Source organism: Seriola aureovittata, chromosome 22 (genome assembly GCF_021018895.1).
Source record: "Seriola aureovittata isolate HTS-2021-v1 ecotype China chromosome 22, ASM2101889v1, whole genome shotgun sequence".
Classification (NCBI taxonomy): Eukaryota; Metazoa; Chordata; class Actinopteri; order Carangiformes; family Carangidae; genus Seriola; species Seriola aureovittata.
Window position 1 is genome coordinate 16,983,477 of NC_079385.1, and position 22,202 is coordinate 17,005,678.

General features: G+C 32.1%; 1 protein-coding gene and 1 long non-coding RNA gene across 4 annotated transcripts in view; one reads left to right on the forward strand and one right to left on the reverse strand.

Moving 5' to 3' along the window:
* LOC130163364 (liprin-beta-1-like) overlaps window positions 1-22,202 on the reverse strand; it is a 44,560-nt gene that overhangs the window by 5,197 nt on the left and 17,161 nt on the right. For 2 of the 3 annotated variants that reach the window (XM_056367514.1, XM_056367512.1), the window contains 9 exons: window positions 21,342-21,403; window positions 21,174-21,240; window positions 20,564-20,682; window positions 20,282-20,355; window positions 19,456-19,483; window positions 18,947-19,100; window positions 18,809-18,841; window positions 304-439; window positions 99-221 (listed from right to left, as the gene is read on the reverse strand). In XM_056367514.1, the coding sequence (XP_056223489.1) occupies window positions 99-221; window positions 304-439; window positions 18,809-18,841; window positions 18,947-19,100; window positions 19,456-19,483; window positions 20,282-20,355; window positions 20,564-20,682; window positions 21,174-21,240; window positions 21,342-21,403 (796 nt within the window). The remainder of the gene's footprint in view (window positions 1-98; window positions 222-303; window positions 440-18,808; window positions 18,842-18,946; window positions 19,101-19,455; window positions 19,484-20,281; window positions 20,356-20,563; window positions 20,683-21,173; window positions 21,241-21,341; window positions 21,404-22,202) is intronic. The other variant, XM_056367513.1, reaches the window with a different exon arrangement.
* Window positions 446-3,772, forward strand: LOC130163366 (uncharacterized). Its single transcript, XR_008826467.1, has 2 exons — window positions 446-679; window positions 3,470-3,772. It is a non-coding gene; the product is annotated as an uncharacterized LOC130163366 (long non-coding RNA).

The window sequence follows — 22,202 nt, forward strand, 5'->3', positions numbered from 1 at the left end:
TATTTTATTCTGTACATTGACACTTATATGTAAATTAGGTTTGTTAATCTTGATAGCAACAAAAAAATCCTTGAACATGTCAATTATTTGACACCTACTTGGGTTTAGATTCACGTGACCAGCCGAGTCGAGGGCCAGCTGTGGCTCTGACTCCGCCCCTCCTGAACTCCATCTCAGCTGCATCATCGATGTTGAAGGAGGTAGAGTGACTCCTCTTTAGCCTGCAGGAGTAAATATCACAGTATAAATGACCAAAGATAATCCTCTTAGATCACTGTAAACACAGCTGACACTATGCTTTACCTGCCAAAGAATCTCTTAAAGCCTTTGGACTTCTTCTTGGTTTCTGGTGACGACGGCAGAGCAGTTCCATCGTGGGATTTCCGTGAAGGAACACCAGCCAAGTCCAGGTGATCTGTGCCTTTACGTTCAGTCTCAGCTGTAGAAATAATTATATTACACATAAATATAACTGAATATACACTGTAACACAACTGGACCACCACCACCCCTCAGAACACATCAGATTTTACTCAAATGCTCTCCCAAAATTCTCTCTCCAGCTTCAAACAGCACTACAGCACATCAATTACAGCAGCAGTACTACAACCCGAAGTTACCAAAATAATTAAATAAAAACCTGAACATTACAACCGAGACCACTCATGCAAAGAACTAGGTAGGTACTACAACACACCATTTACAGATTTTCTCGTGCACAATGACTGAAAAAGACTGACAAGTAGAATGAAAACAGGTCATTGCAGATGGTTTATAATGTCATGGATTAGGAACAACTGGATGATTTACTGAAAGACTTAACAAGGAACTCTAGAAAAACATCTTTTCAACAATAATTCAAAACAGTGATTCTAGACTTAACTTGTGCAAAAATATAATTTTACATCTAATTAATTAAAATCGGAGATTCTAAAGGTAAATTCCCTCATTCTTTGGACGGCTCACACATTAAACATGCAAATTATAACAAGTAAAAAAAAAGGCTGGGAACCACTTATGTAGAAAAACAAGACTAGTTCAAAACCTAGTGTGTGGCTGGACCGCCTATGGTCAAGACAGGATGAGTAAGAAGATAACAAGCAGCAAAAGTGACACAGGCCGATCAGGAAGGTTCACAATGATAGGCAAAAAAGGTCATACCCTAGTAAGTCATAAAAATATCATATTCTAATATGTCATAAAAAAATGTCATTATATATTAAGACGTAAAAATGTCATAGTATAATCAGAAATAGAAGGTAATAAAAGCGTCATAGTATATTAAGGCATAAAAAGTCATAAAAACGTCATAGTAAAGTAAGGTGTAAAAAGTCATAAAAACATCATAATATGGTAAGGCATAAAAAGTCCTAAAACTTACATAATATAGTAAGGCATGAAAACGACTAGCATGGTAAGGAATAAAAATTTTAAAAAACGATATACTATAAGTAAGGCGTAAAAAGTAATAAAAATGTCATAGTATAGTAATGCATACAAGGTCATAAAAACGACATAGTATAGTATGGCATGAAAAGTCATAAAAAAGTCATAGTATAGCAAAGCATAAAAAGTCGAAAAACATCATAGTATAGTAAGGCATAAAAAGTCATAAAAACAACAAAGTATATTAAGTCATAAAATCATCATAGTATAATAAGGCATAAAATTGTCATAGTATAGTAAGGCACAAAAAGTCATAAAAACGTCATAGTATAGCAAGGCATAAAAAGTCATAAAAACGTCTTAGTATAGCGACGCATAAAGAGTCGAAAAACATCATAGTATAGTAAGGCATAAAAAGTCATAAAAACAACAAAGTATATTAAGTCATAAAATCATCATAGTGTAATAAGGCATAAAATTGTCATAGTATAGTAAGGCACAAAAAGTCATAAAAACGTCATAGTATGGTAAGGCATAAAAAGTCATAAAAACGTCTTAGTATAGCAACGCATAAAAAGTCGCAAAAACATCATAGTATAGTAAGGCATAAAAAGTCATAAAATGGTCATAGTATAGTAAGGCACAAAAAGTCATAAAAACGTCATAGTATAGTAAGGCATAAAAACGTCATAGTATAATATGGCATAAAAAGTCATAAAAACATCATAGTATAGTATGGCATGAAAAGTCATAAAAAAGTCATAGTATAGCAAAGCATAAAAAGTCGCAAAAACATCATAGTATAGTAAGGCATAAAAAGTCATAAAAACAACAAAGTATAGTAAGGCATAAAAACGACATAGTATAGTAAGGCATAAAAACGTCATAGTATAGTATGGCATGAAAAGTCATAAAAAAGTCATAGTATAGCAAAGCATAAAAAGTCGCAAAAACATCATAGTATAGTAAGGCATAAAAAGTCATAGTATAGTAAGGCACAAAAAGTCATAAAAACGTCATAGTATAGTAAGGCATAAAAAGCCATAAAAACGACATAGCATGGTAAGGCATAAAAAGTCATAAAAATTACAGTATAATAGGACATAAAAAGTCATAAAAACGACATAGTATAGCAAAGCATAAAAAGTCATAAAAAACATCATAGTATAGCAAGGCATAAAAAGGTCATAAAAACGTCATAGTATAGTAAGTCATAAAACCTCATAATATAGTAAGGCATTAAAATGTCATAGTATAGTATGCCATGAAAAGTCATAGTATAGCAAAGCATAAAAAGTCGCAAAAACATCATAGTATAGTAAGGCATAAAAAGTCATAAAATGGTCATAGTATAGTAAGGCACAAAAAGTCATAAAAACGTCATAGTATAGTAAGGCATAAAAACGTCATAAAAACGTCATAGTATAGCAAGGCATAAAATGTCATAAAGACGTCATAGTATAGTAAGGCATAAAAACGTCATAGTATAATATGGCATAAAAAGTCATAAAAACGTCATAGTATAGCAAGGCATAAAATGTCATAAAAATGTCATAGTATAGTAAGGCATAAAAACGTCATAGTATAGTATGGCATGAAAAGTCATAAAAAAGTCATAGTATAGCAAAGCATAAAAAGTCGCAAAAACATCATAGTATAGTAAGGCATAAAAAGTCACAAAAACAACAAAGTATATTGAGTCATAAAATCATCATAGTATAATAAGGCATAAAATTGTCATAGTATAGTAAGGCATAAAAAGCCATAAAAACGACATAGTATAGCAAGGCATAAAAAGTCATAAAAACGTCATAGTATAGCAAGGCATTACAAGTCATGAAAACGTCATAGTATAGCAAGGCATAAAAAGTCACAAAAACGACACAGCATGGTAAGGCATAAAGAGTCATGAAAACGACATAGCATGGTAAGGCATAAAAAGTCATAAAATGGTCATAGTATAGTAAGTCATAAAAACGTCATAGTAGAGTAAGACATAAAAAGTCACAAAAACGACATCAAGTCTTCTACGTGCTGTAGTGTTGTTTTGTTTGCCCCTCTGCCCTCCACTTTTCTCTGACAGGTGACTCGGCACGGCTTCCCCTGGTTTCTCAATCAGGAGCTGAAGAATGAAGGCGGAGTGAAGAGGCCTGGTCAGGGCCAGAGTGGGCCATTCCTCATTTGACAAGCTGTGCGACTGTTCTCCCAAAGATAGCTACTCAGAACTTTAATGTTGAAGCTTGGCGACTTTATTAATTTGTGGTTGTTCTTAATCTGGGTCATCTTGGTTTTGGTGCAGTTTAAGTTTCACAATGACTTTTCGCCTGTTGGCTTTTAATTGTTGGATTTACTTATTTGTGAAATTAAATCCTTTATTTTTGCTGAATCTGTTTCCCTGAATCTTTTTGTTTCGTCGGTTTACTTTAGTCATTATTACTTCCCTATATCCCTGAACATTAGCAGGGAACATAACAATGTAAAAGAAATGTCATACGACATAGTATAGTTAGGCATAAAAAGTCATAAAAACAACAAGGATATTAAGTCATAAAATTGTCACAGTATAGTAATGCATAAAAAGTTATAAAAAATTCATAGTATAGTAAGGCATAAAAAGTCATAAAAACGGTCATAGTATAGTAAGGCATAAAAACTCATAAAACGGTCATAGTATAGTAAGGCATAAAAACGTCATAGTATAGTAAGGCATAATAAGGCATAAAAATGTCATAGTATAGTAAGGCATAAAAAGTCATAAAAACGTCATAGTATAGTAAGGCATAAAAAGTCATAAAACGGTCATAGTATAGTAAGGCATAAAAACGTCATAGTATAGTAAGGCATAAAAAGTCATAAAATGGTCATAGTATAGTAAGGCATAAAAACGTCATAGCATAGCAAGGCATAAAAAGTCATAAAAACGGTCATAGTATAGTAAGGCATAAAAACTCATAAAACGGTCATAGTATAGTAAGGCATAAAAACGTCATAGTATAGTAAGGCATAATAAGTCATAAAAACGTCATAGAATAGTAAGGCATAAAAAGTCATAAAATGGTCATAGTATAGTAAGGCATAAAAATGTCATAGTATAGTAAAGCATAAAAAGTCATAAAAACGTCATAGTATAGTAAGGCATAAAAAGTCATAAAACGGTCATAGTATAGTAAGGCATAAAAACGTCATAGTATAGTAAGGCATAAAAAGTCATAAAATGGTCATAGTATAGTAAGGCATAAAAACGTCATAGCATAGCAAGACATAAAAAGTCATAAAAACGACGTAGCATAGCAAGGCATAAAATGGTCATAGTATAGTAAGTCATAAAATGTCATAAAAACGTCATAGTATAGTAAGGCATAAAAAGTCATAAAAACGTCATAGTATAGTAAGGCATAAAAAGTCATAAAACGGTCATAGTATAGTAAGTCATAAAAATGTCATAGTATAGTAAGGCATAAAAAGTCATAAAACGGTCATAGTATAGTAAGGCATAAAAACGTCATAGTATAGTAAGGCATAATAAGGCATAAAAATGTCATAAAAACGTCATAGTATAGTAAGGCATAAAAAGTCATAAAACGGTCATAGTAAAGTAGGGCATAAAAACATCATAAAAAAGTCATATTTTAGTAAGGCATAAAAAGTCATAAAAAAGTCATATTATAGTAAGGCATAAAAAGTCATAAAAACGTCATAGTATAGTAAGGCATAAAAAGTCACAAAAACGACATAGTATAGTAAGGCATAAAAAGTCATAAAAACATCATAGTATAGTAAGGCATAAAAACGCCAAAGTATGTTAAGGCATAAAAACGTCATAGTATAGTAAAGCATAAAAAGTCATAGTATAGTAAGGCATAAAACGTAATAAAAATGTTTTAGTATTGTAAGGCATAAAAATGTCATAGTATAGTAAGGCATAAAAAGTCATAAAAACGTCATAGTATAGTAAGGCATAAAAAGTCATAAAACGGTCATAGTATAGTAAGGCATAAAAACGTCATAGTATAGTAAGGCATAAAAAGTCATAAAATGGTCATAGTATAGTAAGGCATAAAAACGTCATAGCATAGCAAGGCATAAAAAGTCATAAAAACGGTCATAGTATAGTAAGGCATAAAAACTCAAAACGGTCATAGTGTAGTAAGGCATAAAAACGTCATAGTATAGTAAGGCATAAAAAGTCATAAAAAAGTCATATTATAGTAAGGCATAAAAAGTCATAAAAACGTCATAGTATAGTAAGGCATAAAAGGTCATAAAAACGTCATAGTATAGCAAGGCATAAAATGTCATAAAAACGTCATAGTATAGCAAGGCATAAAAACGTCATAGTATAGTAAGGCATAAAAACGTCATAGTATAGTATGGCATAAAAAGTCATAAAAACGTCATAGTATAGCAAGGCATAAAATGTCATAAAAACGTCATGGTATAGTAAGGCATAAAAACGACATAGTATAGTAAGGCATAAAAAGTCATAAAAATGTCACAGTATAGCAAGGCATAAAAGGTCATAAAAACGTCACAGTATAGCAAGGCATAAAATGTCATAAAAACGTCATAGTATAGTAAGGCATAAAAACGACATAGTATAGTAAGGCATAAAAAGTCATAAAAACTTCATAGTATAGTAAGGCATAAAAAGTCATAAAATGGTCATAGTATAGCGAGGCATAAAATGGCATAAAAACGTCATAGTATATAAAGGCATAAAAACGTCATAGTATAGCAAGGCATGAAAAGTCATAAAAAAGTCATAGTATAGCAAAGCATAAAAAGTCGCAAAAACATCATAGGATAGTAAGGCATAAAAAGTCATAAAAACAACAAAATATATTAAGTCATAAAATCATCATAGTATAATAAGGCATAAAAATATCATAGTATAGTAAGGCATAAAAAGTCATAAAAATTTCATAGTACAGTAAGGCACAAAAAGTCATAAAAACGTCATAGTATAGTAAGGCATAAAAAGTCATAAAAACGTCATAGTATAGTAAGGCATAAAAAGTCATAAAAACATCATAGTACAGTAAGGCATAAAAACGTCATAGTATAGTAAGGCATAAAAAGTCATAAAAACGTCATAGTATAGTAAGGCATAAAAAGTCATAAAACGGTCATAGTATAGTAAGTCATAAAAATGTCATAGTATAGTAAGGCATCAAAAGTCATAAAACGGTCATAGTATAGTAAGGTATAAAAACGTCATAGTATAGTAAGGCATAAAAAGTCATAAAAACGTCATAGTATAGTAAGGCATAAAAAGTCATAAAACGGTCATAGTAAAGTAGGGCATAAAAACATCATAAAAAAGTCATATTTTAGTAAGGCATAAAAAGTCATAAAAAAGTCATATTACAGTAAGGCATAAAAAGTCATAAAAACGTCATAGTATAGTAAGGCATAAAAAGTCACAAAAACGACATAGTATAGTAAGGCATAAAAAGTCATAAAAAGTCACAGTATAGTAAGGCATAAAACGTAATAAAAATGTTTTAGTATTGTAAGGCATAAAAATGTCATAGTATAGTAAGGCATAAAAAGTCATAAAAACGTCATAGTATAGTAAGGCATAAAAAGTCATAAAACGGTCATAGTATAGTAAGGCATAAAAACGTCATAGTATAGTAAGGCATAAAAAGTCATAAAATGGTCATAGTATAGTCATAGTATAGTAGGCATAAAAAGTCATAAAACGGTCATAGTATAGTAAGGCATAAAAACGTCATAGTATAGTAAGGCATAATAAGTCATAAAAACGTCATAGAATAGTAAGGCATAAAAAGTCATAAAATGGTCATAGTATAGTAAGGCATAAAATGTCATAGTATAGTAAGCATAAAAAGTCATAAAAACGTCATAGTATAGTAAGGCATAAAAAGTCATAAAACGGTCATAGTATAGTAAGGCATAAAAACGTCATAGTATAGTAAGGCATAAAAAGTCATAAAATGGTCATAGTATAGTAAGGCATAAAAACGTCATAGTATAGTAAGGCATAATAAGTCATAAAAACGTCATAGAATAGTAAGGCATAAAAAGTCATAAAACGGTCATAGTAAAGTAGGGCATAAAAACATCATAAAAAAGTCATATTTTAGCAAGGCATAAAAAGTCATAAAAAAGTCATATTATAGTAAGGCATAAAAAGTCATAAAAACGTCATAGTATAGTAAGGCATAAAAAGTCACAAAATCGACATAGTATAGTAAGGCATAAAGAGTCATAAAAACATCATAGTATAGTAAGGCATAAAAACGCCAAAGTATGTTAAGGCATAAAAAGTCAAAAAAAGTCACAGTATAGTAAGGCATAAAACGTAATAAAAATGTTTTAGTATTGTAAGGCATTAAAAAGTCACGAAAACGACATAATATAGAAAGGCATTAAAAGTCACAAAAACGACATAGTATAGTAGGCATAAAAAGTCACAAAAACGACATAGTATAGTGAGGCATAAAAAGTCCCAAAAACGACACAGCATGGTAAGGCATAAAAAGTCACGAAAATGACATAGTATAGTAAGGCATAAAAAGTCACAAAAAAGTCATATTATAGTAAGGCATAAAAAGTCATAAAAACGTCATAGTATAGTAAGGCATAAAAACGTCATAGTATAGTAAGGCATAAAAAGTCATAAAATGGTCATAGTATGGTAAGTCATAAAAACGTCATAGTATAGTAAGGCATAAAAAGTCATGAAATGGTCATAGTATAGTAAGTCATAAAATGTCATAAAAACGTCATAGTATAGTAAGGCATAAAAAGTCATAAAAACGTCATAGTATAGTAAGGCATAAAAACGTCATAGTATAATATGGCATAAAAAGTCATAAAAACATCATAGTATAGTATGGCATGAAAAGTCATAAAAAAGTCATAGCATAGCAAAGCATAAAAAGTCGCAAAAACATAGTATAGTAAGGCATAAAAAGTCATAAAATGGTCATAGTATGGTAAGTCATAAAAACGTCATAGTATAGTAAGGCATAAAAAGTCATGAAATGGTCATAGTATAGTAAGTCATAAAATGTCATAAAAACGTCATAGTATAGTAAGGCATGAAAAGTCACAAAAACGACATCAAGTCTTCTACGTGCTGTAGTGTTGTTTTGTTTGCCCCTCTGCCCTCCCCTTTTCTCTGACAGGTGACTCGGCACGGCTTCCCCTGGTTTCTCAATCAGGAGCTGGAGAATGAAGGCAGAGTGAAGAGGCCTGGTCAGGGCCAGAGTGGGCCATTCCTCATTTGGGAAGCTGTGCAACTGTTCTCCCAAAGATAGCTGCTCAGAACTTTAATGTTGAAGCTTGGCGACTTTATTAATTTGTGGTTGTTCTTAATGTGGGTCATCTTGGTTTTGGTGCAGTTTAAGTTTCACAATAACTTTTCCCCTGTTGGCTTTTAATTGTTGGATTTACTTATTTGTGAAATTAAATCCTTTATTTTTGCTGAATCCGTTTCCGTGAATCTTTTTGTTTCGTCAGTTTACGTTAGTCATTATTACTTCCCTATATCCCTGAACATTAGCAGGGAACATAACAATGTCAAAGAAATGTCATACGACATAGTATAGTTAGGCATAAAAAGTCATAAAAACAACAAGGATATTAAGTCATAAAATCATCATAGTATAATAAGGCATAAAATTGTCACAGTATAGTAATGCATAAAAAGTTATAAAAAAGTCATAGTATAGTATGGCATAAAAAGTCATGAAAAAGTCATAGTATAGTAAGGCATAAAAAGTCATAAAACGGTCATAGTATAGTAAGTCATAAAAACGTCATAGTATAGTAAGGCATAAAAAGTCATAAAAACGTCATAGTATAGCAAAGCATAAAAGGTCATAAAAACGTCATAGTATAGCAAGGCATAAAATGTCATAAAAACGTCATAGTATAGCAAGGCATAAAAACGTCATAGTATAGTAAGGCATAAAAACGTCATAGTATAGTATGGCATAAAAAGTCATAAAAACGTCATAGTATAGCAAGGCATAAAATGTCATAAAAACGTTATGGTATAGTAAGGCATAAAAAGTCCCAAAAACGACACAGCATGGTAAGGCATAAAAAGTCACGAAAATGACATAGTATAGTAAGGCACAAAAAGTCATAAAAACGTCATAGTATAGTAAGGCATAAAAACGTCATAGTATAGTAAGGCATAAAAAGTCATAAAATGGTCATAGTATGGTAAGTCATAAAAACGTCATAGTATAGTAAGGCATAAAAAGTCATGAAATGGTCATAGTATAGTAAGTCATAAAATGTCATAAAAACGTCATAGTGTAGTAAGGCATAAAAAGTCATAAAAATGTCACAGTATAGTAAGGCATAAAAAGTCATAAAAACGTCATAGTATAGCAAGGCATAAAAAGTCATAAAAACGTCATAGTATAGCAAGGCATAAAATGTCATAAAAACGTCATAGTATAGTAAGGCATAAAAAGTCATAAAAACGTCATAGTATAGCAAGGCATAAAATGTCATAAAAACGTCATAGTATAGTAAGGCATAAAAACGACATAGTATAGTAAGGCATAAAAAGTCATAAAACGGTGATAGTATAGCAAGTCATAAAAACGTCATAGTATAGTCATAGTATAGCAAGGCATAAAATGTCATAAAAACGTCATAGTATAGCAAGGCATAAAAATGACATAGTATAGTAAGGCATAAAAAGTCATAAAATGGTCATAGTATAGTAAGTCATAAAAACGTCATAGTATAGTAAGGCATAAAAAGTCATAGTATAGTAAGGCATAAAAAGTCGCAAAAACATCATAGTATAGTAAGGCATAAAAAGTCATAAAATGGTCATAGTATAGTAAGGCACAAAAAGTCATAAAAACGTCATAGTATAGTAAGGCATAAAAAGTCATAAAAACGTCATAGTATAGCAAGGAATAAAAAGTCACAAAAACGTCATAGTATAGCGAGGCATAAAATGGCATAAAAACGTCATAGTATATAAAGGCATAAAAACGTCATAGTATAGCAAGGCATGAAAAGTCATAAAAAAGTCATAGTATAGCAAAGCATAAAAAGTCACAAAAACATCAGGATAGTAAGGCATAAAAAGTCATAAAAACAACAAAGTATATTAAGTCATAAAATCATCATAGTATAATAAGGCATAAAAATATCATAGTATAGTAAGGCATAAAAAGTCATAAAAATTTCATAGTACAGTAAGGCATAAAAAGTCATAAAATGGTCATAGTATAGTAAGTCATAAAAACGTCATAGTATAGTAAGGCATAAAAACATCATAGTATAGTCATAGTATAGTAAGGCACAAAAAGTCATAAAAACGTCATAGTATAGTAAGGCATAAAAAGTCATAAAAACGTCATAGTATAGTAAGGCATAAAAAGTCAAAAACATCATAGTACAGTAAGGCATAAAAACGTCATAGTATAGTAAGTCATGAAAATAGTAAGGCATAAAAAGTCATAAAAAGTCATAGTATAGTAAGTCATAAAAACGTCATAGTATAGTAAGGCATAAAAAGTCATAAAAACGTCATAGTATAGTAAGGCATAAAAAGTCATGAAATCGTCATAGTATAATAAGGCATAAAATTGTCACAGTATAGTAATGCATAAAAAGTTATAAAAAAGTCATAGTATAGTATGGCATAAAAGTCATGAAAAAGTCATAGTATAGTAAGTCATAAAAACGTCATAGTATAGTAAGGCATAAAAAGTCATAAAATGGTCATAGTATAGTTAGGCATAAAAAGTCATAAAATGGTCATAGTATAGCAAGGCATAAAAAGTCATAAAAACGTCAGCATAGCAAGGCATAAAAAGTCATAAAAAGTCATAAAAACGTCATAGTATAGTAAGGCATAAAAAGTCATAAAAACGTCATAGTATAGTAAGGCATAAAAAGTCATAAAACTGTCATAGTATAGTAGGGCATAAAAACATCATAAAAAAGTCATATTATAGTAAGGCATAAAAAGTCATAAAAACGTCATATTATAGTAAGGCATAAAAAGTCATAAAAAAGTCATATTATAGTAAGGCATAAAAAGTCATAAAAACGTCATAGTATAGTAAGGCATAAAAAGTCATAAAAAAGTCATAGTATAGTAGGGCATAAAAAATCATAAAAACGTCATAGTATAGTAAGGCATAAAAAGTCATAAAAAAGTCATAGTATAGTAGGGCATAAAAACACCAAAGTATGTTAAGGCATAAAAAGTCAAAAAAAGTCACAGTATAGTAAGGCATAAAACGTAATACAAATGTTTTAGTATTGTAAGGCATAAAAAGTCACGAAAACGACATAGTATATAGTAAGGCATAAAAAGTCACGAAAACGACATAGTATAGTAAGGCATAAAAAGTCACAAAAACAACATAGTATAGTAAGGCATAAAAAGTCATAAAACCGTGATAGTATAGTAAGTCATAAAAACGTCATAGTATAGTAAGGCATAAAAAGTCACAAAAACGACATAGTATAGTATGGCATAAAAAGTCATAAAAACGTCATAGTATAGCAAGGCATAAAATGTCATAAAAACGTCATGGTATAGTAAGGCATAAAAAGTCCCAAAAACGACACAGCATGGTAAGGCATAAAAAGTCACGAAAATGACATAGTATAGTAAGGCATAAAAAGTCATAAAAAAGTCATATTATAGTAAGGCATAAAAAGTCATAAAAACGTCATAGTATAGTAAGGCATAAAAACGTCATAGTATAGTAAGGCATAAAAAGTCATAAAATGGTCATAGTATGGTAAGTCATAAAAACGTCATAGTATAGTAAGGCATAAAAAGTCATGAAATGGTCATAGTATAGTAAGTCATAAAATGTCATAAAAACGTCATAGTATAGTAAGGCATAAAAAGTCATAAAAATGTCACAGTATAGTAAGGCATAAAAAGTCATAAAAACGTCATAGTATAGCAAGGCATAAAAGGTCATAAAAACGTCATAGTATAGCAAGGCATAAAATGTCATAAAAACGTCATAGTATAGTAAGGCATAAAAACGACATAGTATAGTAAGGCATAAAAAGTCATAAAAACGTCATAGTATAGTAAGTCATAAAAACGTCATAGTATAGTCATAGTATAGCAAGGCATAAAATGTCATAAAAACGTCATAGTATAGCAAGGCATAAAAATGACATAGTATAGTAAGGCATAAAAAGTCATAAAATGGTCATAGTATAGTAAGTCATAAAAACGTCATAATATAGTAAGGCATAAAAACGTCATAGTATAGTAAGGCATAAAAAGTCGCAAAAACATCATAGTATAGTAAGGCATAAAAAGTCATAAAATGGTCATAGTATAGTAAGGCACAAAAAGTCATAAAAACGTCATAGTATAGTAAGGCATAAAAAGTCATAAAAACGTCATAGTATAGCAAGGAATAAAAAGTCACAAAAACGTCATAGTATAGCGAGGCATAAAATGGCATAAAAACGTCATAGTATATAAAGGCATAAAAAACGTCATAGTATAGCAAGGCATGAAAAGTCATAAAAAAGTCATAGTATAGCAAAGCATAAAAAGTCACAAAAACATCAGGATAGTAAGGCATAAAAAGTCATAAAAACAACAAAGTATATTAAGTCATAAAATCATCATAGTATAATAAGGCATAAAAATATCATAGTATAGTAAGGCATAAAAAGTCATAAAAATTTCATAGTACAGTAAGGCATAAAAAGTCATAAAATGGTCATAGTATAGTAAGTCATAAAAACGTCATAGTATAGTAAGGCATAAAAACATCATAGTATAGTCATAGTATAGTAAGGCACAAAAAGTCATAAAAACGTCATAGTATAGTAAGGCATAAAAAGTCATAAAAACGTCATAGTATAGTAAGGCATAAAAAGTCAAAAACATCATAGTACAGTAAGGCATAAAAACGTCATAGTATAGTAAGTCATGAAAATAGTAAGGCATAAAAAGTCATAAAAAAGTCATAGTATAGTAAGTCATAAAAACGTCATAGTATAGTAAGGCATAAAAAGTCATAAAACGGTCATAGTATAGTAAGGCATAAAAAGTCATGAAATCGTCATAGTATAATAAGGCATAAAATTGTCACAGTATAGTAATGCATAAAAAGTTATAAAAAAGTCATAGTATAGTATGGCATAAAAGTCATGAAAAAGTCATAGTATAGTAAGTCATAAAAACGTCATAGTATAGTAAGGCATAAAAAGTCATAAAATGGTCATAGTATAGTAAGGCATAAAAAGTCATAAAACGGTCATAGTATAGTAAGGCATAAAAATGTCATAGTATAGTAAGGCATAAAAAGTCATTAAAACTTCATAGTATAGTAAGGCATAAAAAGTCATAAAATGGTCATAGTATAGTAAGGCATAAAAAGTCATAAAACGGTCATAGTATAGTAAGGCATAAAAATGTCATAGTATAGTAAGGCATAAAAAGTCATTAAAACTTCATAGTATAGTAAGGCATAAAAAGTCATAAAATGGTCATAGTATAGCAAGGCATAAAAAGTCATAAAAACGTCAGCATAGCAAGGCATAAAAAGTCATAAAAAGTCATAAAAACGTCATAGTATAGTAAGGCATAAAAAGTCATAAAATGGTCATAGTATAGTAGGGCATAAAAACATCATAAAAAAGTCATATTATAGTAAGGCATAAAAAGTCATAAAAACGTCATAGTATAGTAAGGCATAAAAAGTCATAAAAAAAGTCATATTATAGTAAGACATAAAAAGTCATAAAAAAGTCATAGTATAGTAAGGCATAGAAAGTCATAAAAAAAGTCATATTATAGTAAGACATAAAAAGTCATAAAAAAGTCATATTATAGTAAGGCATAAAAAGTCATAAAAACGTCATAGTATAGTCAGGCATAAAAAGTCATAAAAAAGTCATATTATAGTAAGGCATAAAAAGTCATAAAAACGTCATAGTATAGTAAGGCATAAAAAGTCACAAAAACGACACAGCATGGTAAGGCATAAAGAGTCGTGAAAACGACATAGCATGGTAAGGCATAAAAAGTCATAAAACGGTGATAGTATAGTAAGTCATAAAAACGTCATAGTATAGTAGGCATAAAAAGTCATAAAAAAGTCATAAAACGGTGATAGTATAGCAAGGCATAAAAACGTCATAGTATAGTAAGGCATAAAAAGTCATAAAAACGTCATAGTATAGCAAGGCATAAAAAGTCATAAAACCGTCATAGCATAGCAAGGCACAAAAAGTCATAAAAACGACGTAGCATAGCAAGGCATAAAAAGTCATAAAACGGTCATAGTATAGTAAGGCATAAAAAGTCATAAAACGGTCATAGTATAGTAAGGCATAAAAACGTCATAGTATAGTAAGGCATAAAAAGTCATAAAAACGTCATAGTATAGTAAGGCATAAAAAGTCATAAAACGGTCATAGTATAGTAAGGCATAAAAAGTCATAAAATCGTCATAGTATAATAAGGCATAAAATTGTCACAGTATAGTAATGCATAAAAAGTTATAAAAAAGTCATAGTATAGTATGGCATAAAAAGTCATGAAAAAGTCATAGTATAGTAAGGCATAAAAAGTCATAAAAACGTCATAGTATAGTAAGGCATAAAAAGTCATAAAAACGTCATAGTATAGTAGGGCATAAAAACATCATAAAAAAGTCATATTATAGTAAGGCATAAAAAGTCATAAAAACGTCATAGTATAGTAAGGCATAAAAAGTCATAAAAAAAAGTCATATTATAGTAAGACATAAAAAGTCATAAAAAAGTCATATTATAGTAAGGCATAAAAAGTCATAAAAACGTCATAGTATAGTCAGGCATAAAAAGTCATAAAGTCATATTATAGTAAGGCATAAAAAGTCATAAAAACGTCATAGTATAGTAAGGCATAAAACGTAATACAAATGTTTTAGTATTGTAAGGCATAAAAAGTCACGAAAACGACATAGTATAGTAAGGCATAAAAAGTCACGAAAACGACATAGTATAGTAAGGCATAAAAAGTCACAAAAACAACATAGTATAGTAAGGCATAAAAAGTCATAAAACCGTGATAGTATAGTAAGTCATAAAAACGTCATAGTATAGTAAGGCATAAAAAGTCACAAAAACGACATAGTATAGTGAGGCATAAAAAATCATAAAAACGTCATAGTATAGTAAGGCATAAAAAGTCATAAAAAAGTCATAGTATAGTAGGGCATAAAAACGCCAAAATATGTTAAGGCATAAAAAGTCAAAAAAAGTCACAGTATAGTAAGGCATAAAAAGTCACAAAAACGTCATAGTATAGTAAGGCATAAAAAGTCACAAAAACGACAGTATAGAAAGGCATTAAAAGTCACAAAAACGACATAGTATAGTAAGGCATAAAAAGTCACAAAAACGATATACTATAGTAAGGTGTAAAAAGTCATAAAAAAGACATAGTATAGTAAGCCAAAAAACGTAATAGTATAGTAAAGTATAAAAAGTCTTAAAACTTCATAGTACAGTAAGGCATAAAAACGCCAAAGTATGTTAAGGCATAAAAAGTCATGAAAACGACTTAGTATAGTAAGGCATAAAAAATCATAAAAAAGTCATATTAAAGTAAGGCATAAAAAGTCATAAAACGGTGATAGTATAGTAAGTCATAAAAACGTCATAGTATAGTAAAGCATAAAAAGTCATAAAACGGTGATAGTATAGCAAGGCATAAAAACGTCATAGTATAGTAAGGCATAAAAAGTCATAAAAACGTCATAGTATAGCAAGGCATAAAAAGTCATAAAACCGTCATAGCATAGCAAGGCATAAAAAGTCATAAAAACGACGTAGCATAGCAAGGCATAAAAAGTCATAAAACGGTCATAGTATAGTAAGGCATAAAAAGTCATAAAACGGTCATAGTATAGTAAGGCATAAAAACGTCATAGTATAGTAAGGCATAAAAAGTCATAAAAACGTCATAGTATAGTAAGGCATAAAAAGTCACAAAAACGACATAGTATAGTAAGGCATAAAAAGTCATAAAAACATCATAGTATAGTAAGGCATAAAAACGCCAAAGTATGTTAAGGCATAAAAAGTCAAAAAAAGTCACAGTATAGTAAGGCATAAAACGTAATAAAAATGTTTTAGTATTGTAAGGCATAAAAAGTCACGAAAACGACATAGTATAGTAAGGCATAAAAAGTCACAAAAACGACACAGCATGGTAAGGCATAAAAAGTCACGAAAATGACATAGTATAGTAAGGCATAAAAAGTCATAAAAAAGTCTTATTATAGTAAGGCATAAAAAGTCATAAAACGGTGATAGTATAGTAAGTCATAAAAACGTCATAGTATAGTAAGGCATAAAAAGTCATAAAACGGTGATAGTATAGTAAGTCATAAAAACGTCATAGTATAGTAAGGCATAAAAAGTCATAAAAACGTCATAGTATAGTAAGGCATAAAAAGTTACAAAAACGACATAGTATAGTGAGGCATAAAAAGTCATAAAAACGTCATAGTATATTAATGCATAAAAATGTCATGGTATAGTAAGATGTAAAAAGACATAGAATAGTAAGCCAAAAAACTTCATAGTATAGTAAGGTATGAAAACTCATAAAAACTTCATAGTATATTAATGCATAAAAATGTCATGGTATAGTAAGGCATAAAAAGTCATAAAAACGTCATAGTATAGTAAGGCATAAAAAGTCACAAAAACGTCATAGTATAGTAAGGCATAAAAAGTCACAAAAACGTCATAGTATAGTAAGGCATAAAAAGTCATAAAAACGTCATAGTATAGTAAGGCATAAAAAGTCACAAAAACAACATAGTATAGTAAGGCATAAAAAGTCATAAAAACGTCATAGTATAGTAATGCATAAAAATGTCATGGTATAGTAAGATGTAAAAAGACATAGAATAGTAAGCCAAAAAACTTCATAGTATAGTAAGGTATGAAAACTCATAAAAACTTCATAGTATATTAATGCATAAAAATGTCATGGTATAGTAAGGCATAAAAAGTCATAAAAACGTCATAGTATAGTAAGGCATAAAAAGTCACAAAAACAACATAGTATAGTAAGGCATAAAAAGTCACAAATACGTCATAGTATAGTAAGGCATAAAAAGTCATAAAAACGTCATAGTATAGTAAGGCATAAAAAGTCACAAAAACAACATAGTATAGTAAGGCATAAAAAGTCACAAAAACGTCATAGTATAGTAAGGTGTAAAAAGTCATAAAAAAGACATAGTATAGTAAGCCAAAAAACTTCATAGTATAGTAAGTTATAAAAAGTCACAAAAACGACATACTATAGTAAGGTGTAAAAAGTCATAAAAAAGACATAGTATAGTAAGCCAAAAAACTTAATAGTATAGTAAGGCATAAAAACGCCAAAGTATGTTAAGGCATAAAAAGTCATGAAAACGACTTAGTATAGTAAGGCATAAAAAATCATAAAAAAGTCATATTATAGTAAGGCATAAAAAGTCATAAAAACGTCATAGTATAGTAAGGTTTAAAAAGTCAAAAAAAGACAGTATAGTAAGCCTAAAAACTTCATAGTATAGCAAGGCATAAAAATGTAATCGTAATGTAAGGTATAAAAAGTTCGGACCATCTTTCTTTTTCAGTTGTTTCTCAGGATTTTGCCTTAATTCCAGTCATACTGAGAGAGAGACAGAGAAAGAGGATGATACGCACCAAAAAGGCCACAGGACAGACTTGAATCTGCTCTGCCGGGGTGAAGACTAAGCCCCAGGTGAACCAAAGCAGAGCTTCCCCCTGATACACATCATATATCTTATTCTATCTTTCACAGAGCACAACCTCAGTCTGGGATCCACAATATGTGTTATTTACTTTCCACTCCACGTAACAGATTTTTATTAGAGGCAGGTCTTTATGTCTCACTCTCTCTGCTTGATATGTAGTGTTAGTCATAGCGGTTAGTATGAAGCCTCATTACCGATTACTTATCTCTGTCCCTCCCTCTCTTGCTCTCTCTGCTCAGTGTGTCTTATGTTTAGTTATTCCTCTGCCTCCTTTAGTAATAATGATACATGTAATGAAAGTAGTTTATTTGCTGTAATGGAGGGGAGGCTCAGTGTATTGGAAGCGCTCCTCCTCTTCCCTGCAGTTCCCGAGAAGCAGGGAAACCAGAGCGTCTCGATAGACTGTGCCTCAGCACTCCGCTGACCAGTGTTAATAGTATCATCAGTCACGCAGGAACATTCGCAATTATAGGGCTGGCCCCACTGTTGCAGTCCAGCCAAAAATGGGTGAGACATTGCTTTATCTATCATAGGACAGTATGACAATGAGTGACAATGAAATTTCAGTGTCAGTACTGTCCTTATGCACATCCAGTTGTATCATCCAGAGCAGCCATACTGCAGGCCAACAAGGCCACTCTGCTCTACTGTACCTAACACAGGTGCACTGACACTCCGGGTGCGATCTTTAGAGAGCCATGGAAGAAACATCAGAGTCAGTAATCAAACAAAACACACAGTGGGGAAAAGAATTGACCACCAGACGAAAAAAACAAGTCGGTAAAGCTCACCCAAGTTTGGAGCACTGGCCGTCTGCTTGCCTCCACGCAGCTTGAAGAATCCACGGCCAAAAGAAGTGCGGGCCTTCTTGGTGCCAAAACTCTCATCACTTGTGGTGTTTGCTTTAGCAGGGGGGGAGGAACCAGGTCCTGCTTTGTTACTGGTCTACAAGAAAAATACAGGAGAGAAGAAAAGTTTCAATTTTTAAATTTAAACTGAAGAGGAAAAAAGTGTAGCTGCACCATTTAACCAGTAGGTGTCAGAGCAGGACAGACCATGACATGTGTCCTTTGATAGATCTTGTAACTACTCTGGCGGTCACTCACTCCAAACCAGGAGAATCAAATCAATCATTCACACTCTTCACATTGACAGCTCAAAAGAAAAATTAATGAACACTGAGTGTTTATGCTCCTGTAATCAATATGATCTTATCAGGCTGATGTTATTTTACACTCAAGTCAGTCGACCTGTCCACTGGAGACTCAACATGTCCACATCAGAGACGGTAGGGTCTTACCTGATCAGTGCTGCTGGACGTGGGCGAGCTGAAATAAAAAGAGGGAGCGTTTAAGTGTGTTGAAATATCTTCCACATCAAACACACTAGAAATACTGTTCAGTTTCTGACAAACTACATAATCAAAACTCACATTGTTGATGCAAGAAGTGACAGAAAAAGACAGAAAAACATGAAAGAAAACAAATATTTAGTTCATGTTGAAGTGCTCCAAATAAATAGTGTTGTAAATATTTTGACTATTGATTCATGTTTTGAACTTCTTTAGTTTTAGAGGGACATTTCCAGCAGTGAAGTCTGGTATGATGGCTGCATCATATCAATAATTGAGTAATATGGAGGTCAAACCTTAAACGCTGACAATCAACCCTGTTATATAGAAGAACATGACTGAAACAACAATTATTGGAGACAAGAGTTTGGTCTGATAACATCTGATTAAATCAGGATTGGATCCAACAGGATGTGAGTGTTTCTTCTGTGTACTGACTGTTAAGGCCGTTGGAAGCAGCAGACATCTAATCAGCTGGAGTAATGTAGGGAGTGACAAAAAAAATACAAATAGTTTTTTGTTTTGTTTTTGTTTTTTTTAACTATTGCAGTGACTAAAGTAACTGTTTTTGTTAATTTAACAATTGAAATCTAACTGCATCACACACACTCCATCTTCTTACAAAAATAATTACAGCTGATGTTTCAGTGACAAACCTTAACTTTAGAAATGTCTGAACAAGCTTTTGCCAAAACATCAGCTAGATTCATATTTTGTTGCGTTTCAGTAATACATAGGAACAATAATTTGATTTAAAGCTCAGAGACAATTTTACCTTTCTGCTGATTGTAACTGTCGTTCTCTGTCCAGTTCATTCATCTCAGAGAGCACTGCTATACATGGAATGGACTGAGATGACAGACAACAACAGAGGAAAACATGATTAACAGCAGAACATTTACCCAAGTCCAACCAATATTAACCCGAAAAGAAGCTCTGAATTCCAGGGAGAAGCAATTTCAGAGTGGAAGGCCGAAATTGAGTTTTTTTCTGGAAGGAAGTCTACAGTCTGGGGTTCATCCTGTGTGCGAATTGTTTTGACAGAGGTTGTGTTTACCTCACCAGAGCTCCTTCCTGCCTCCCCCTCTAACACCAGGGTGACCTGATCCACCTCCATGGCTGCAGGAACCGAGGGATCATCTGGGATATCGTCATAGTCGTCTTCCTTCAATTTCTCTGAGAGTGGACAGTGAGGACAGTGAGCGGGGATGTACTGGGGTGAAGACCCACCCAAGCTCAGTTTATCCTGTTTTATGTTCACCATAAGCCTTCATGCTATAAATATATTCAAAGAATGTTTCACAGGGAAGAGCAGCAGGACGATGAGCAATACATGAAAACTGGATCTTTCTTAAGGTTTATTTTCTTGATAGCAGAAGTTATTTGGAGGTGATCTGCTACCCAAATAACTACTGAACATTTCATCTGGGGCTGCATTACTTTTTCAGTAAAATCCTTACTCTAAAATTTACTCTACTTTTCTTTTAGGTTAAAAAGTGACTGATATGATTCTTACTGGTTTATATTCAGTCAGCGACTAATTAACTTAAAATCCCCAAAACTCTCAGTTATGATTCATTATTGACATAGTGACAGTGATACACATAATAATTAGTACATCTTTAAATCATGGTTTACATTAATATGTTCTTTAAACTCAGTCTGACCTTTGACCAGCTCCTGCACCTTCATGCATTTGGTAAGCGACTCCTCCAGCTCTTTGATCCTTCTCTCCTGTAAGGAAACACGCATGACGTTACAGTGGAGACGCTTTCAATCACAGCGGCTTCTCAGCTGCTGCTTATGACACATCACCACATCACATCACACTGTACCTTTTCATTGTTGGCTGAAGTCAGTGTCTCCAACACCCTCTTCATCTTTAACATTTCTGTATCTGGGAAAAAAAACAACAAAAAAAACCACACATTCTTTAAATTTGTGGAAGGTTAGTTTTCTTTCAGCTCCCCCCCGGCTCTGAAAGCAGCCACAGAAACCAGAAATAATGAGGCCACTGGGGCTGAGTGCGCTGGTCAGCAGGGCTCCAATTTCAGCTTGTTCGCTGCAATGAACTATTGATTCAATTATCACCACAAATGATCAAAAACAAGGACCTTCTGTGTCTTTTACTTAGGAGTGCCACACAATTAAAAGTATGCCAACCACTTGGTAATCTAATCCACACCAGGTTTATCTGACCTCAAGTGAACTCTGATGCGTTCAGCAGCTAAAGAGGCAGGTACTTCCCTCAGGAGCAGAGGGAGACCAAACAGGGGCTGAAAGGAGAGTGAATACTGGACTTAGATGCCCCAGGTGGCCAGAGACACAACTCCAAACGAGTTTTAATGTTTCTCTGTGTCTGCTGTGTGTGTACATAGATAGCTGTATAAGATAATGTCTCAAAGGAGTGTTTATATTTAGCGCCTGATTGACAACAAGTGGTCAAAAGAAACCAACATTTTTTACTTAGAACCGGGCCTGAAATGGAAGCAGCTTTCATAACCCAACCCCCTCTGTGAGACAGGGTGGCCTCTGTGATGGGCAAACTATAGTTTAACTTAACCACCCACCTGGGTTCAAGACCACTGCTAATGAGTATGTGCGCTTGAATTTCTCTTCATAAACAATATCGCAAAAACGCCCCACCCATGTATTTTCAAAATCTGAATTCGTGGTTGGAGTTGGCCTCTTCCTTA